The sequence below is a fragment of the Hippoglossus hippoglossus genome, chromosome 14 (assembly GCF_009819705.1).
Source record: "Hippoglossus hippoglossus isolate fHipHip1 chromosome 14, fHipHip1.pri, whole genome shotgun sequence".
NCBI lineage: Eukaryota > Metazoa > Chordata > Actinopteri > Pleuronectiformes > Pleuronectidae > Hippoglossus > Hippoglossus hippoglossus.
Window position 1 is genome coordinate 15,070,577 of NC_047164.1, and position 17,915 is coordinate 15,088,491.

Below are 17,915 nucleotides of genomic sequence, written 5' to 3' on the forward strand. Positions count from 1 at the left end.
GGAGCAGTAAACAGTAAACAGTGTTTTTTCTGAGTCAAGGCTTGTACTGTTAATTCCATTTACTGTGGGATTTTATCCAATTCATATGGAAGTACATAAACACAGACAGATCCCTGACACAGAAATCAGACCATGAACTCAAGTGATACTGATTATATGTGTTATTACTTTCATGTATGAAGGATAATGTATTAATCCAATTTAAAAGTAAACTGCAGTTTTGCTGTATCTCACACAATCTCCATCCCTTTGCTAATTTTGATTTATAGTTTGTTGTTTGTTAGGATCAGAACGGACGAAGGCTTCTACGACTCGCAGATTGTACACATCAGATTATAGCTCTTTCAATTTTTGTTTTTAGGACAGGTGCCGTCTTCAAATCATTTTTATTCTGCATCATTATTCTGGGTCTTACACGATATATCCTTGTGTACTGGTTTCTGTCGTTTGTTACATAATGTACAGTTCTGCAGCTGCTGTAGCACTTTGGCCCAAAACAAATTCCCCATGTGGACAATAAAGTATATTTGATTTGAATTGAATTAGTGTTTGGGTTTTTTTGGCATTTAAACTATAAAAGCTATTCTTTCAATGAAAACGCATTAGGTTACTCCTGCTGCTAAATAATGATCCTCTTCCTCAACCCGGACGTCATCTTTGTCAAAATAGCGACCCCTGGTGTGGAGAAATGCCATTACAGTTCCGGGGACATCACAACTTTGTGATTACATCCACAAGTTTTTCTCCCCCTCAGTACAAACAGCTGAGCTCACATCTGAATAATGCTCCTCAGTGAAGTGACGTTATTATAAATCACAGTTTGAAAGCAGGTCTGACTGCTCTGTAAAAAACAAAGTGGGCGTGGCTAGTTTGGATGAGCACTACCTGCTCTGATCGTGTTTGGGTTTGTTTGGTTTTATGTGCCCTCCCTCCTCTCGGTCACATGGGCGGTGTCTGCTCCCCCGTGACACCTCAGGACAAATAACACAGGCAGCAGGCGTGTCATGGCTGCTGTGTTGTTATTGGGCAGATCATCATCACATCCCGCACGCATCCAAGTGTTGGCACGGCTCGGCTCTGTCCGCCGGCCCGCTCCGGTCCCGAAACCTGACCGTCCCCGTCCCCCCCGTGACGTCCTCAGCCGGGAGACAGGCAGCGGAGACCCGCGGAGAAGGAGCCGGAGAGAAGGCGGCACCGAGCAGGAAGCGAGGAGGAAGTGTGCAGGAGGACGTCCGGAGAGGTGAGTTTAAACTCCTCGGTGTTTTAATTGGAGATAAATAAAACATCGCATGGCGCGTCCCGCTGTGGAAATCCAGCGCGATTCTGAATGACGCTGCACAGGAGGGCTATACAGAGGGTGCGTTGCTTTATCACAGCCGGACGAGCCGGCGGCGGCGGCGGCGCCACCACCACCACTTCCTGACCCTGAACCCATGAACCTCAAAACGTCACGAAACTAAAACAGACATTTCCCTAAAATGATCCACGTGTTTTAGATCTCAGGAGTTTTTTAATGAAGCATCTGCTCCACCATCATGCGGCGTGAATGCGTGAGACATGTTTTACTTAAGTTGAAACAAAAGTAGGGCCCTGGGACCCTCACAGGGCCTCACCCGTTGGGTCCTGGTGCTCTGTTTGTTTTCAGCCATGAATACTTTATTCAGTTTTACATCTAACAGGCTGAATTAAATACAGCCTGAATTTAAGATGGTATATCTGTTAAACATCCTAAAAACAAAAGGCGTTAGAAAGATAATTATCAAGAAATAGTAAATGAAAGTGAATCACTTTAATCTGAGGTGAGCGAGAAATGTACTTCAAAGCAAAACAGAGTAGCTGCATTATTTATCCATGTGTTTACCATCGTCCCCTCAGAGGACATCAAGTTTTTATTGCCGCATCTGCTCCATCATCATGCTGCGTAATTGTGTTTTTACCTATGAGGCTCAGACAGTCTGCTTTTTCTTCTTCTGCCAGTCGTTTTATTTGCCAAAGGAGCAAAACCTACAGTATATGTAGACTGAAGATAATTCAGTTCTCAATCAAATAAAATGAAATGAAATATCATTTAAATTACATTAAAAAAAACAATAAGGGAACCCATTAAGACCTGAGGTGCAGAATAAAAATGTGCTCTAAAAAAAAAACAACCCCCTAAAACGTGAACGATTTCTGAAGAGCTGACAGCATTGCCAAGGTTTCCAAAAAATGTATTTCTCAGCTTCTGCTGCAGCGAGAGACATGAAGACGGTAGCTTGAACATTTTGCTTTCTTTGTAAATTTACCGCCTTTCCCTAAACTTTGACCATTTAAAAACAAACAAACAACAAACCTAACCCCTTCTTCCTCCTCCTCCTCCTCAAACACTTCTCTTACGATCTGAACCTCGGTCTGTGGGTCAGCAGAAACATCGTCTGTGTCTGTATCTTCTCCATTGTTATTTGAGTTCCTGAAACACTGCTGTACTGTAAAAACGTTTTTTTAATGCTAAGAGCGCTAACAACAAAATAAAAACATTTCCAATAATGCATTTTGCCTTTCCTGTAAGTATATCAGCAAATGACAATGCATTTCATTAGTCACATGTCTTAAACGATGACATCGCCAAACAGTGTGTAGGGGTTAATGTGTACATGTACAGCATGTGTGTGGTTCTTATCGCCCATTCAACTTCCTTGTTTAAACCGCTGACGAGTCATCTCACCATGATGGTGTTGAGAGTCTGTCTCATCGCATGTATTTGACTCAAGTTTTAAATGTAAATATTGTGCAACTATATTAAAAGTAGCCGATCCGCTAAAGCTGCTTTCAGACACGCAGAACTCCAGACATTCTACCGAAATGATCCAGAGAGAACGCAAATGTCTTTGAGTCAAGTCGCTGCAAACCTTCTCTGGAGTTTGTGCTGCCAGTCCCCAAGAATAAACTCCAGATAATGTCCGAGTCAGTCCGTGTAGGAGTACGGCAGGATATTGATATTGTATAATTTGTATTAACAATATGAATATCTTACAATGAAAAGCAGGTGCCACTCACGTAGAAGACACTGACAAAGATGTCAACTTGGAAATGTGTAGTAAACAAAAACACAAATTCTGCAGGAGATTTGATACGTCATGTCCTGCCGCCTCCTGCAGGCTGTGCCACCCCTCACCTGAATGTTCTGGACATTTTCTTGTAAACACTTCTGACCCAAAAAAATTGCGTTCTTCATTTGTAAAAGGCAAACTTTGGGAAATGTCCGGACCAGATTGTGCAGACATTCTCTTATGAAACCACATGTAAATTCACTAGATCCACATTTTAATTTGGATCTGCACCAAAGTGTACACACTCATAAATATCATTCCCCTTAAAATGGCTGTTTTTTTCCATTAAGATCCAGGAATTAGTCTCTGAGAAAGTAATGATAATGTTGAAAAACTCTCACAATTCTTAAAGAAAGTAATAAACAATTCCTGGATCCACCCTTTGATCCGGATCCACACAAGAATTCAATGGGTTCTCCCCCTTACCCATTCCGCATCCCTCCACCCAGTTTAGTTGTCATCCATCCAGTAGTTTTTGTGTTATCCTGCTAATAAACGCTGATGTAAATACAACCTCCTTGGTGGATTGTTTAGTTTCAGTTCAACTGGCGAAACCAATTCAAAATCTAGTGTAGAAAAACAGTTGCAGGGTGTGATTTCCATGATCTAAGCCTGTGTGTCTTGCGTGTCCAGTCATGTTTTGTTGTGTAAAACTTCTGGCCTAGTTTACATTTGCCATCGTGTGATTTATCAGGACCTTAGATCAGGACCAATGTTTAACAGAGAAGGTTTCATGGTGTTACGGAAATTCTGGCAGCGTTTTCAGATGGCAAAGGTATACGCTGGCGTCAGAGATAAAGAAAACAAGCAGAGGACAGGGGGGGGGGGGCTGCCGCTCAGCTCAGACAAGCAGGTGTGAATCAGCTGACTGCAAATACCGAGCTGAGGTGCGAGTGGGAGCTTTCATTAAGGAGGCTACAGTCGTTAAAGTTCCTCACAGACTCTAACTCGTGGTTTCCCAGTGTTTGATCTTTGCTGCATGTTGTATTAGCAGAGAAGTGATTCACTGGGGTAAAGTAAGACGACAGGTCAGTGACACATGAGTGCTGGTGAACCTGTTTGCATTTTAATTCCTATGTTTGTGTTGAGCCACTGAATCATATGTATGAATATAAAACACATTTCCTGTCTCTCAAAAAGCCCAACATATTTTCAGATTGACCTTTTTAGATTTTTAATATTCTCAGCTGCTTTCTCAACCCTCTAAAGTAAACACATAATGTTTATTTAAGGATAGGAGTGGTGCCGATGGAATATAGGACATGTGCTACTGTCGTTCGTCATTTTCAGGAAGCACCGAAGAGGGCAAGAGCATCACTGTGTGTGTGTGTGTGTGTGTGTGTGTGTGTGTGTGTGTGTGTGTGTGTGTGTGTGTGTGTGTGTGTGTGTGTGTGTGTGTGTGTGTGTGTGTGTGTGTGTGTGTGTGTGTGTGTGTGTGTGTGTGTGTGTGTGTGTGTGTGTGTGTGTGTGTGTGTGTGTGTGTGGCATTTATTTTTGAAAATACGTCAAGAAAACAAATGTGGTATATAATTATAAAAGTATGATATAGAGCCAATATGATATTCTGCTTGACCGTGTCCCTAATGTATTGGGAAATGTTTCATGCGAACACAATGGACTGTATATAAAAGGGGACTGTCCAGAAATTAAGCCAAAATATCCCAGATACTGCTTTATTTTGCTGATGACGTGGTTTGGAGTCTGGGAAGTAGCGATTATGGTGTGGAGGAGGCGGGGTTTATGACCTTTACTGTAGTCAGCCACAGGGGGTGGGGGGTGGGGTCGAGAAAGCTTCACCCTTGGGGAGCTGCTAAGTCGTCCATCTTTATATACAGTCTAAGGTCTGTCCATATAATATATGTATTAAAGACTTCATTGAATAAATAAAATAAACTCTATTAAGTGTAGACATTTATTTGATCGGGATTCCACTGAATCTTTTCAGTGAAAAACTTGCCGTCTTCACTTGGAGACTATTTTTACTGAGGAGCACAGAGGACTGATAGAGAAATTCATCACATGGTGCAGCAGCGACAATCACCTGAAGCTCAACATCTGCGAAACCAGTGAGTTTATAGTGAACTAGCAGAGGAACAGAAGCTCCACTGTCCACAGGAATATATTAATAACACTGATTCGACTTTGTTAAGCTCCGTTGTTTCTGTTTTCTTCCAAAAGGTCAAAGGTATTATGGTGTTCTTGCCATATTAAACAACATAATTCATGAACATGAAGGAAGACTGTGACCATATGTCACATTTGGCCACGACTTGTATCAGAATCAGCTCAAATTCTGTAATATTATTTCACTCTAATGGAAACCTGTCCTCCCTGATGTTTTTCACAGAGCAAGAGGACTAATCTGAAGCCCCCCCCCCAGCAGCCATGTCAAACGAACGCACCCCTCTGATCCCCTCGGGGGTGTGCGGCCTGTCTGTAACCGCGGTGACATGCGGCGCGGTGACATGCGACGATTCGCCAGACGCCACCCCAGAGTCCGGCTTGGAGACTCCAACGAAAGACCCCCGACAACTGAACACTTTCTTCGGGGTGATGGTGCCGACCATCCTGTCCATGTTCAGCATTGTGTTGTTTCTGCGAACAGGTGAGCGACATGTTTGTGAGGAGATCAGAACACGAGAAGCTGTACGTTTTGTATGAATTACCTCCAGTTGAACACTGCGTCATTGTGCGGCACTGACCAACACTGACACCATCTCTCTTCCAGGGTTTGTGGTTGGTCATGCGGGGCTGTTACAGGGTCTCCTGATGGTTCTTGTAGCCTACACCATCATCTCTCTGACAATACTGTCCATCTGTGCCATTTCCACCAATGGTGCAATACAAGGCGGTGGAGCCTACTGTATCCTTACCCAACGAGCTTTCTTCATATGTTCCCTGACCTCAGCCGCAGTTACTCACCAACCTTAACACAATGTGATCAGACATGATCAGTCGCTCTCTGGGCCCGGAGTTTGGAGGAAGCATTGGTTTGATGTTCTTCCTGGCCAAAGTGTGTGCAAGTGGAGAGTATGTTCTCGGCCTCGTGGAGGCCATACTTGACTTATTCGGTGCAGATCCGGGTAAGTTTTTCTTTTCTTTCTCTTTCTAAACCCCCATGTCATGTTTCCGGGTTTTCACCTCTCTGCTCTCTGTTTTCCTCTCTTTTAGAAGCGTCTGTGTCCGAGGGGATCCGAGTGCTCCCTCAGGGTTACTGGTACACGGTGCTTTACTCCTCCGTGATCCTCCTGCTGTGTCTGCTCGTGTGTCTGGTGGGCGCCAACATCTACTGCCGCACCGCCTTCGCCATCCTGCTGGTGGTCACCGTGTCCCTGCTGTCCATCTTCATCAGTTCCGTGGCGGTCAAGCCTCGGGACTTCATCATCACCCACCGGGGACCCGGCAACCAGACGCTTCGCTACAACGCCAGCTACACAGGCTTCAGTGCGACCACGCTGAGGCACAACCTTGGCTGTAAGTGTTAATTTGTGAGTCTAATCAAGATTAAATCCAGATGTGATTTGTAGCTCAAATAAAGGATCTGATTTTGTGTCTCATTTTTCTCTGTAGCTGGTTACTCTTTGGACTACAGCACCAACTCCGTCATGTCTTTTGCCACCGTGTTTGCCGTCATGTTCACCAGCTGCACCGGGATCATGGCCGGAGCCAACATGTCAGGTTAGCGCTTGTTTGTCATAGTATAGTATATATTACTACATGTCATTATTCGGGGTAATATTAAGAAAGAGATGAGGTGAGAGTCACCACATTCAGTAAATGACGTTGGCTCTTTGTCCAAATCTTTCCACAGGGGAGCTCAAGGCTCCGAGTGTTTCCATCCCTAGAGGCACCATCGTCGCTGTTTTTTACACGTTCACCGTCTACGTCCTCCTCTTCATCCTGGTCAGCGCCACCTGTGACAGGTCTGAAAGAACTCATACTAGTGTTGTCAAATAATGTGTAAAGAGAGATTCAAAAAAACATAATGAATTGCTGTAATTATCTTTTGTCTTTAGGACCCTGTTGATTCAGGATTATGGGTTCTTCCAGCGCATAAACCTCTGGCCACCACTTGTAACTATCGGGATCTACTGCGCCTCTCTGTCAGCTGCAATGTGCTCTATGATTGGTGCATCTCGTATCCTCCATGCTCTCGCCCAGGATCAACTCTTTGGTAAGGCATGAATCCTTTACCCACCATATCGGTGCCTTCGTTGCGTACTGAGTCGTTTTCTAAGAGACTGTTGTTCTCCACACAGGTCTTCCATTAGCCCCAGCAGCCGTCACTTCGGCCTCGGGGAATCCATGGGTGGCAGTGCTATACACGTGGGGTCTGGCCCAGGTGAGCGGATGTTCTGCTGTCGTCTTGCTTTCAGAACAACACACTGGTGTCCTGACCTGTGGTTTGTGTTTGTGTGTCAGTGTGTCGTGTTTGCAGGTCAGCTCAATAATGTGGCAAGTTTGGTGACTGTTTTCTACTTGCTGGCCTTCGCTGCAGTTGACCTGGCCTGTCTGGCCCTGGAGTGGGCGTCCGCACCAAATTTTAGGTAATAACAGATCAGTCACTCTCAAAGGGAAAAACATTTTTAATCGTTCTTTACAGCGCTGCATCAGTGACAAGTAGGAATAGGATACAACATTTTCAGCAGCCTGTAACTGAATCCAACTACACAGTCAGATTTTTGATTAAAATGATGCAGCAGAAATTCATCAAAATATCCACTGTATACATCAGTGATGGAGGAAGCACTCCAAATATTTCACTTAAGTAAAAGTATAAACAACAGACAAAAAACGTACTCAAGTAAAAGTACCAAATCAACTTTTCTACTTTAGTAAGTTATCCGCCCACTCTGATTGGATCAGTGGACCAATTCCCCGTTGTTATTGATTACTTAAAAAAAATGAATATAAAAAAACAGTATATTTGCTGATCTACAAAACGTAAACCTACTTTGTTACATCCCGCCACTGGTATCTGTAGTGATTACCCATAATTACCCTCGCTGAGAAAAACATGTTTTACGATTTCAATGCTGAAGTTCCTCTTGCCTATTCATTGTATCCTTATTGAGTTATTATTGATTCTGCACTGTGATTAATTACATAAATGGGGGTTTTAATATCATATTTTCTACTAAATGTATTTTAAAAAATTGACATTTTATGGGTTGAAAGTGTCTCGTAACGCCATCTAGTGTTTCAAATGGCCTTATGACTTATGAGGCCAATGCTCAGCGGTGGGGGTGAAGTGACACATTAAGTGACAGTTATAGTAGAAGAGCTAAAAATGTAAGATAGCTAAATGTGTATTTTCTTAGTGAGTGCATAAAAGCAACATCAGAGTGCCAGAAATATTAGCACCAGTCCACAACATCATATAGATAACCGCCCTGCTGGATTCTGGGAAAGTTAGTCATTTTTATTGCTCTTCATCACTTCTGCTTTTCTCATGTTCAGCGGCTTCAGTTTTTTCTTTTGTCTCTGTGTGTTTGACAGACCGACCTTCCAGCTCTTCTCGTGGCACACCTGCCTGCTGGGCATTGTGAGCTGTTTGGTCATGATGTTCGTCATTAACCCCGTCTACTCCTCAGGCAGCATCGTCCTCCTGCTCCTGCTGCTCCTCTTCCTCCACTACAGGTCGCCCACCAGCAGCTGGGGCTACATCAGCCAGGCTCTCATTTTCCATCAGGTACCTGCACGCACGCACACACACACATGCACTCATCAGACATGTGATGCAGCTCATCGACGGTGCTGTCTTTCTCTCTTTCAGGTGCGCAAGTATCTGTTGATGCTCGACGTGAGAAAGGACCACGTGAAGTTCTGGCGGCCGCAGGTGCTGCTGATGGTGGCCAACCCTCGCTCTTCCTGTCAGCTCATCCTGTTCGTTAACCAGCTGAAGAAGGGAGGGCTGTATGTGCTGGGCCACGTGCAGCTGGGGGATCTGGGTAATTGCTGTGCTGATGGTCGATGCTGGCCATCTGCAGCCGACAGTATTCAATTATATTTTATCTCAGAATCATTTTCTCGCTGTGTCTCCCTTCCCCACTATTTCAACCGGCTCAGGTTTATTCACTGCAGACACAATCTGATCACTGTCATTGTTTTCTTTCGCTTCTTCACCCGACTGAAATGGTTGTTTTTTAAAATTGAAACTCCTCTTTTGGCCATCTCCTGCGTGTGGAAGCCTGTCACTGATGTATGGAATCAGCCCGGCATCATGTGAGGTTTATTTTTATCGTTCAGTCTGAAAGCAGATGATCAAGATAAGCCAAGTCGTGGGCTTTCACTTTCCACCTGCTGCTTCTCCTGCATTATTAATGAGAGTATTTTCTCTCCACACCGCAGTGGCATCAGACCAGAGTGTCTCAGGAAGCCTTATCTGAAATCAGTCTAATCTCTAGCTCCTTGCTTCCTCTTTAAAATTACAATATCTTTACCAAACTGTGAGAAACAAATTTATTTTATTTGACGGGATGCACCTCAAGGATTCATGGAGAAACTTGCCGACATATTCCATCACTCGTGCACCAACTCACAGATTGCCTCTCTGCCCTCTGGTGTCCATTAGAGGACACTGCGATGTCTAGATGTAACATAATTTGCTTGCATATTTTCTGACACTGAACTGTGAGGAGTTGTGACCTCCTCCAAGGAGGTTATGTATTCACCCCTCTCTGTCTGTAAGCAATATTACTACCGAACGGATTTCCATACAACTAGGTGGAAGGATGCAGGATGGGTCAGGAAAGAACTCGTTAAATATTGTTGCAGATCCAGGAATTTTGCAGGGGAATAATTTATGGATCTTGATTAAATGGATCAAACAGGGTACTGATTTCTTTAGGTGTTTTAAATTTGGTGCAGCTTGATTGATTTCAAGAGGACTGCTGGGGTTTTTAAACCCTGAAGCATTAGTATTATTCAAACCCATACAGTATATTTACTCCGGGCCTGTCTGTGTTGTAGACTCGCTGCCGTCAGACCCGGTCCAGCAGCAGTATAACTTCTGGTTGAGCCTCGTTGATAAACTCGGGGTGAAGGCGTTCGTAGATCTGACGCTGTCTCCCTCCGTCAGACAGGGAACCCAGCATCTGCTGCGCATCACAGGTTTAGGTAAGCTCTGATTAACTCCCATCATGCCCACATTCAGTTATGCTTAACCTGCACTCTGTGACTCTCGTGCTCTCTGCTCTTCTGTTTCTCCCAACAAGGCGGCATGAAGCCCAACATGCTGATTTTGGGTTTCTATGACAGCTGCACTCCTGAAGACTTCTTTCTACAAGATCCTGCATTCTGCGACTCATCAGTAGGACGGAGTAAAGACGGAGAATATAATTTCGGCGTTGACCTGCCTTCGCTGCAGGCTCATTTCCCCCCAGTCCGACACGTTGAGAGCCCACGCTGGCTGTCACCAGAAGAGTACGTCGGGATCATTTCTGACGCCATTAAAATGAACAAGAACGTGTGCCTCGGCCGTTATTTCTTCCAGTTAGAAGGAGAGGATAAAGATAGCAAGGTCGACGGATCAGAGCGGACAATAGACGTGTGGCCTCTCAACCTGCTCCAGCCCGGAAGCCGAGATTACGAGGACGTGTGCAGCCTGTTTCTGCTGCAGATGGCCTGCGTGCTCAACATGTCCAGCAAGTGGCGCCACGCGAGGATGAGAATCTTCCTGAACGTAGAGACGGAGTCCAGCGACCAGGGCTGGGTGGTGAACGAAGAGACGTTTCGAGAGCTGCTGAGGAAGCTGCGGATCAGGGCGTCCATAAAGATTGTGCCGTGGGACTCTGTGGTGCAGCACCACACTCAGCCCGACATGGAGTGTTCCACAGAGCAGACGCAAGCTCTCTCTGAGGGCTTCCTGTCATCAGTGAACTGTATGATAATGGAGCACAGCTCGCAGGCAGCTGTTCGCTTCCTGTATTTACCTCGACCTCCTGCTTATCGCAGCCAGTCACAGCAGTATGTGGCTCAGCTGGAGGCAGTGACCAATGGTTTAGGGCCAACGCTCCTGATTCACGGCATCACCCCGGTCACATACACTGATCTCTGAGCACGTGCAGTCAGGTGTATTGTTCACGTTCTAGGAAAATGTCCTAATTCTCACGTACTTGAACTGGCTTGAGCCAAGAAATGCTATATATATATATATATATATATAAGCTCTCGTTATATTAGCTCGTTACATTAGCTTTGGGCCTGTCCTCTCGCATACGGCAGATAAATATGTGTCAAAGTCTCTTGAGAACAAAAACACACTTTGTTTTGAGCAATACGGGTTTCTCTCAGAGACTGAATATAAAAAAAGTCTATATGTGATTTCAGGGATGAAATTCTAAATAAGTTGTGTTTTGTAATTTACCATTTAAATCTATGCGATTCAGCTTTAAAATATTTTTCTTATTAATTTATAGTAATTGTTCTTTTATAGATTTTTTTTTTTTTTTTCTTCCTTTATTCTAACATTCCGGCCAAGTCGTCTAGAGTCTTTTTGTTTCTGTGCTGAACGGCGTTCTGATGCTTGTACTCTGTTCACAAACTTCAACACGCTGCTTCTGCTGCTGAACGTGTTTCACTCGTCTTCACAAAGGGACCTGTTGTGTACAGTTGACTTCATCATGACGATGAATGTTGCTATTTTATGTGCTAACTTAAGTAATATCAGAATTTGTGCTTCACAATGCAAATATACACCAGAAGGGTTACACTGATGGTCATGTTGAAGGTACTAAAATAATAATTAGGAGCTTCAGTCATGACAATTTAGACCTGGTCCAGATTAAACTTCTCACATTCTTCAGCTTATAACCATATGAACTATATACAGAATGAAATGTTACTGCACTTTTCTCATGTTTTTTGTGTCATAGTGTTCAACACTGCATGGATCTTGAACCTTGGACCTTGAACGATGCAGGGAACAGGGAAAGTTGCTCAAAAGCATCTTGGGTTTGCCATTTCAGAGATTCCATCTCAAGTTGTGAACCTTGAGACGTCAGTCATTGACGAGAAAGCCTTATAGGAGCGTCACTTGTTTACTAATGGATTTAGATACTAATGATCCTGTGGAGTAAATATATGCCAAATGTACTGCGTGATACTATCTTTGTAACTGTAAAGTTGTTCCAGATTATATGTTTAAAACATTGCTTAACTGCGATACAAACAAATTGTGTCTGTGGAATTTGTCAAGTTTAATAATCTGTACAGCACAAAAATACAGTGGATTAAGGCTGTTGAACATGGATAATTAAATATGTACAGATAATTAAAACCTTAATGCAATAATTAAGCATACATGAATGTAAAAAAATGATGTATTTACCATGCTATGATATTATACACATTTTAGGTATCTGACCTACAGTAATGCATACTGTATATATTCATATTAGTAATCATTCAGTGGACTTCATCTTCTGTGCAGATGCAGGCAGACGATTACTCTTCCTTCTCTCTGAGTTTCTCCTCTTCCTCACTCGCTCTTCTCTCTACAGACTCCGACCAGCGTTGGAGTTTCCTGGCAAGGAATTGTGACATACGCAACCAGTCCGGCAGGAGAACTGTGAGAGCCACGTTCTGTCGGAGGAGAGGAAAGAGGCGGTGAGACGTTAAGGTGTCGCAGCAGCTGACAATTTGTAAGTGATCACAAGTCGCTCATCCCTCTGACCTGCAGTGCGTGGGACAGACATCCACTGGTGTAGCTGGAGTGACCCACGGTGTTCAAAGCTTCATGTGCAAACCCTGAAGCACTTTTCACAAAGCAGTTGGGTTTAATGTTGTGCGTCATGTTGGTGGACACAAAGAAGGGGGCCACACACTGGGGAAACATTCATTTTTGTTACATGGGCTGAACGTCCCTTGATACAATGAAACTTTTGATCAAAAACACCAATGAGACTGAACAACATTTAGTCCAGTGCAGAAATATCCAAAGCACAGGGAGTTTGACTGAGGCAGCTTCACATGCAAATAAAAAAAGGAAAAGCCAAGGGGAGCCGCAGGGGGCAAAGGTTAAAATTAGAAGCTGCATGTTTGTTCAACAAATGAAAAGACTCTGCAAACACAGCAGCTCCAGTAAAACTCAACAGTCACACGTTATGTCTTTAAAACTTAAAGTGAAATAATTACCTCTCTCCCCACAACTGTGGCATATCTAGTATTTTAAAACTAAACAACACCATTAAGACTGGAGCTGAGCTGATTCTAGACCGATGTTTGCCGCAGGAATTTCAGGAGAGAAAAGCCCAGAGATATGTTTGACATGTGGGGCCTCAGAAACAGTGTCTCTATCACATGGTTTGTCCAGCAGAGTGCACTGATGAGTTGGCTTTTCAAATGTAAAGTGAGAGACGTCCACACCACATAGAAATGCCAAGGGGAGGTGAAGTAATCCCAGTCTTATCAAGCCACTTGTGTGTATTCTTGAGTCTTAAATCCCTCACTTACTATAAAACCGGTTTAAAAAACAATCACTGGCAATATTTTCAAAGTATCTGCATGATTCTTTCTTTGATCTATTCTGGATACTAGTACTAGAGAATCTTTGCAACAAGTCACTTCTCTTGTTTTAAATCCATTTTTTGTGATATAATACATTTCTTAACCTATGATTACCTCTGTCCTACTTTACGTTTGTTTGTTGGTTGGTTCGTTAGTTTGTGAGAAATTACATGAAACAACTGAATGGAGTGTGTACGGGTCGGGAAAGAACCCGTTCAATTTTGGTGCGGATCAGTTATCATTTTCTTTAACATTATAACACAGTGTGTTTTTCAACATTTTCAACATTTTCCCAGAGAATAATTCATGGATCTTGATGAGAATAATAGGCACATACAGGCCAATCTAGTTGTTTTCATTTGCAGCTACCTGTTTGTATTCCAGTACATTATGATTGCAGGAAATAACCTGTTTTTATATTTTAACATAGTAAGCAGAATCAACCCAAGAAATGTGTTGTTCAACATCAGGAAATGCTTCAAAGTTAATGAACTTTCGAACAGTATAAATCATATAGGGGGTGCTGTGCTGAAACTGGCATAAAAGGGGCTTATTTATATATATCATATTTTTATATTCATGTGTATTTTAATACAATTTAAATGACTTGGTTCAGCAGTACTGTGTGGCTTTGGAAATGTTTGTCAATGAACCACAAATGACCTCCATTCTAAACAGGAGTGATAGTCTCTGGACTCAGCTTGTGTTGCATACTTTACCTGCACAGTAATTCCCTTTCCCTTGTACTCAGTGTTCAGACACTGAGAGAAATACGTTACAAAAATCTGGAATAAAAAGGAAAATCACGGTTACAAGCCAGCAGAGCATTGGGGAGCGTGTTTGTGCTAATGAGTGAATATGTGATCTGATCAGGGTGTGTTTTGAATGTGGAGGAGAAGCTACTCTACCTTGGTGGCGGAGTAAAGTGACATAAAAGGCTGCGGACGGACGCCGATCTCAGAGGAAATATTGATGATGAGCCCCTTGCCTCTGTATCGGAGGGGAAGACAAACAACCAATGACTTATTTTATTCTCTCATCATGTCATACCCACTGTGATAGTGTGAATATTTAAGACAATACCTTTTGATCATGTCTGGAAGTACCATTCTGGTCATCTGAGGTAAAATAATGTAAATTAGCATCTTTTTTTTTACAGCTGTAGTGGTTGACAAAACAGTGGAATCAACACACATAAACACAAAGCCCACACTCATTTACTGTTTATCTTACCTGAGGGACAGACAGCACGTTACAGTTGATAACCTCAGTGATTTTCTGTTTGAAATAAAAGCACAAGGAAAACTATGTAAATTAGGCCAACGTGACATTTCCTCACGGCCTGAGTGAGTCAAAATAAAACATGCAGTGCATTTTGCTCAGGAGATTTGCATTTATAACAACAAACTTACCCGTTCAGGATCTTGTACATCCAGGAAAACGGCAAATTTATCAGAATAGGACATTCCTACATTGTTGACTGTGGGGGTTACAAAGACAAAAAAGGAACCTCTGTTAATAAGTATTTGTCTTAAATGAATAAATTAAATTGTGAAGAAATGATTTGTCTCTTACAATACTAAAATGACCCAACAGTCTCACGATAAGATGGTGAACCTTTTGTGGTACAAAACATTTCTTAACCTTGAGTTAGTGAACTATTAGTCAATCTGAATAATATTACCACTGTCCTACTCTGTCTTTGTGAGCAAGACTGCATGTAACAACTGGATGGATTTCAATGCAGCTTGATGGAAGGATGTGGTATGTTTCAGGAAATAAACCATTTAAGTAAATATTGAAAATATCAAAAAAAAAAATCCTTTCTTGCAGTGTTGCGTAACATAAATGTATTTTTATCTTGTCTTGTGAGGCGATAACATCCTGTTGTTTGTCCTCTGCTCTAAAATCGTTTGTCCTATTACCCAGAATTCCAATCTCCAGGCCTTGCAGTCCCTCAGCGATGGCAGGGTAGATGCTGTGGCCGTCTGTGAAGTCCGCTCTGATCGTGCGAGTCTTTCGTCCGTACTGATGCTCTGAAGGTGATAAAGGGGTAAAATGTGTTTTTGCAATAACATCAGTAGAACATGCAGTACTATTTGCACTTATCTCACCTATTTCTTTGGCAACTATTCGCAGTTTATCGTCAGATCTGCTCACCAGGACGATATCCAGGCCTCTACATGCCAGCTACAAGGAGACATGCAGACCAACAGGTTTAATCGCTCTTTTTACCAACAAACAAAACAGTGGCACTCCTTCTAGACAGCGGTACTGTTGAACTTTAAATCTGCGCCCTTCCCAAACAAATGGTGATAAATGGTTGTAGAATGAATCTGCAGACTCACCTCACAGGCGTAGGCTTTACCAATGCCCGATGTAGCACCGGTGACAACTGTACAGGGAAGGAAGCACAGATATATATCGTATTAGGATTATTAAAACATAAATAAAACTGACACGCTGACCACAAGCTGACACTCATTTATCAAACTCTTCTAAAAATCTGTCTTTATTCCTAAAACCCTGCTGTTCTATTCAGAACGTTGAAATGAAGCTAACAGTCGCCCATAGAGAGATCGTAAACTGGGTCACTCATCCGTCCAAGTGGGAAGGTAAAAACAATGGTCGCTCTCCTGTTTTCGAGGGAAATAAGCTGTAAGACAACAGAGAGGGGAAGAGGAAAGAAATGGGAAGCACCTGATCCCCGTGTTTCTTACTGCCTGCTGCTATTTGTGAACAAGATCCTGGTCACACAGAAACTGAACTCCAGAAAACCTGGGTTTTTTGTTCTCCTCTTTCAGGACATGTTATCTTTTTTCTTGAGGAAACATGTGATAAGTGGCAAAACACTGTGATGATTGCACAGAGCAGAACATGTTGTTTATAAATGGAGCTTTGCTGTTCAAGCAAAAGCAAATCTGTGAAATTAGTATTAATCTTTTAGTGCAATAATGTATTCCTAAAATACAGCACTTACTGTAACTGCAGAGTAACTGGTGTCATACATTATTTACTGCATTCTGAGAGGAGCTAAACTGCAAATGTGAGGTTGGGATACGTTCTTTTCTGCAGCCATGGCAACCTTTTAGATATTTTTGGTAAGACACTTTTTTAAATCCATAAATCCATAAAAACTGAAACAGTTTTGTTTGCGTCACTGAATATGTGCACGTTACAATGGACTGATTTAAGCAGCTAGGTAGAATTTTAAAGATATTTGCCTACTAGTCAAGTAGCTAATTTTGATGTCAAAGTTACCATGTGGACATATATTTAGCCAGTGAATTCATGAAGAAAGTAACGTTTGTGCATGTTGGTTATTGGGTGTTAAATCCTGCAATGCAGATTCAACATTTAAGACAAATAATCTGTGAATCTTTTTACATTGACAGGAAAACACTGCTGCTGCTTGATAAGTGTTCTTCTTCTTACAGGGAAACTTTGAACAGAAAATGAAGATGGAAAACTGACTCAAAGGTTTTGAATGTTTGCAGCCAGTGAGACGCATGAGTCCCGTTAAGTATACAGTATGAACTTCTTATCACATCCCTTATCAAACAGGCCTCACAGAGAGGAAGCCTGCTTTGTGCTGCTGCAGATGGGTGTGGAAAGAGAACGTAAATATTCCCACACTTCAGTTTCCTGACGCCTTTTGATTGTTCACTTACGATCTTTTCCACAACAGACGGTCATATGAACTACACTGTCAACATATGGCACTGGCAGCTTTTTCTCATTCACACACATACAGTGATATATGCTGTTCATTTTTTGTTTTGCTATTAAAGCAACCTGTCATTAAGTATATTTTATTTGACTTTACCTGCCCATTGCCCATATGTCCTTAAATCCATGTGCCAAACCTCTGCCAGAACAAACTCTCTGAATCCACACCAGCATTTCCAGGTCAGTCTCAGCAGGTGGAAAACGACCGTGAGGCCTCCAATGATGGTCAGTACTTCACTGATTGAAACTGACATTCTGCAGCACAGATCCTGACAGTTCCCTTGTAGCACTTCAACGCTTGTAAAAGGTGGTTAATCCTAATTCTATATAAAGGAAATGAAAACTTTTGTATGTACTGTATCACAGAGGGCTCCTCCCACGCTGCTCCACCCCTCACTGTGTGTCATGAGGGAGAAGCTGCTAAACAAGTCAAAACAATGCTCCTGGACTTTTCAAATTCCCTGCAGGATCAAATTCAGGAAGTAAATTGTTTAGTTATAAATAATCATCAAATTATGATTATCAATATGAATAATATTATTAAATCAAAATGTATAATGATGGGGCGCCCCCCTGGTGTGAGGGACC

At 42.6% G+C, this 17,915-nt stretch overlaps 2 protein-coding genes across 2 annotated transcripts; one reads left to right on the forward strand and one right to left on the reverse strand.

The window, feature by feature from the left end:
• Window positions 1-872: 872 nt before the first annotated feature.
• On the forward strand, window positions 873-11,689 carry slc12a9 (solute carrier family 12 member 9). The gene is made up of 14 exons (XM_034606345.1): window positions 873-1,240; window positions 5,437-5,694; window positions 5,818-5,952; window positions 6,035-6,172; window positions 6,261-6,563; window positions 6,660-6,767; window positions 6,901-7,012; window positions 7,106-7,263; window positions 7,349-7,431; window positions 7,512-7,636; window positions 8,589-8,781; window positions 8,866-9,040; window positions 10,062-10,208; window positions 10,307-11,689. The coding sequence occupies exons 2-14, from the start codon at window positions 5,475-5,477 to the stop codon at window positions 11,146-11,148; spliced, it is 2,739 nt and encodes a 912-aa protein (XP_034462236.1). The 5' UTR covers window positions 873-1,240; window positions 5,437-5,474; the 3' UTR covers window positions 11,149-11,689.
• A 409-nt stretch (window positions 11,690-12,098) lies between these two features.
• hsd20b2 (hydroxysteroid (20-beta) dehydrogenase 2) lies at window positions 12,099-17,691 on the reverse strand. Its single transcript, XM_034606348.1, has 11 exons — window positions 17,425-17,691; window positions 15,947-15,993; window positions 15,713-15,788; window positions 15,524-15,634; window positions 15,011-15,078; window positions 14,832-14,876; window positions 14,682-14,716; window positions 14,507-14,588; window positions 14,318-14,383; window positions 12,766-12,915; window positions 12,099-12,674 (listed from the first exon to the last, which is right to left on the reverse strand). Exons 1-11 carry the CDS (start codon window positions 17,579-17,581, stop codon window positions 12,537-12,539), a joined length of 975 nt encoding a protein of 324 aa, XP_034462239.1. The 5' UTR covers window positions 17,582-17,691; the 3' UTR covers window positions 12,099-12,536.
• Between the last annotated feature and the right edge of the window lie 224 nt (window positions 17,692-17,915).

What these genes read in the sequence shown, in the direction of transcription:
- slc12a9 (XM_034606345.1), top strand. Translation starts at nt 5,475, where the DNA reads ATGTCAAACGAACGCACCCCTCTGATCCCCTCGGGGGTGTGCGGCCTG. An exon ending in GTCAGCGCCACCTGTGACAG is followed by an intron (nt 7,013 to 7,105) that starts GTCTGAAAGAAC and finishes TTTTGTCTTTAG; the next exon opens with GACCCTGTTGATTCAGGATT. An exon ending in GCGTCCGCACCAAATTTTAG is followed by an intron (nt 7,637 to 8,588) that starts GTAATAACAGAT and finishes TGTGTTTGACAG; the next exon opens with ACCGACCTTCCAGCTCTTCT.
- hsd20b2 (XM_034606348.1), bottom strand. Translation starts at nt 17,581, where the DNA reads ATGTCAGTTTCAATCAGTGAAGTACTGACCATCATTGGAGGCCTCACG. An exon ending in AATAGTTGCCAAAGAAATAG is followed by an intron (nt 15,635 to 15,712) that starts GTGAGATAAGTG and finishes TATCACCTTCAG; the next exon opens with AGCATCAGTACGGACGAAAG. An exon ending in CCTGGAGATTGGAATTCTGG is followed by an intron (nt 15,079 to 15,523) that starts GTAATAGGACAA and finishes TAACCCCCACAG; the next exon opens with TCAACAATGTAGGAATGTCC.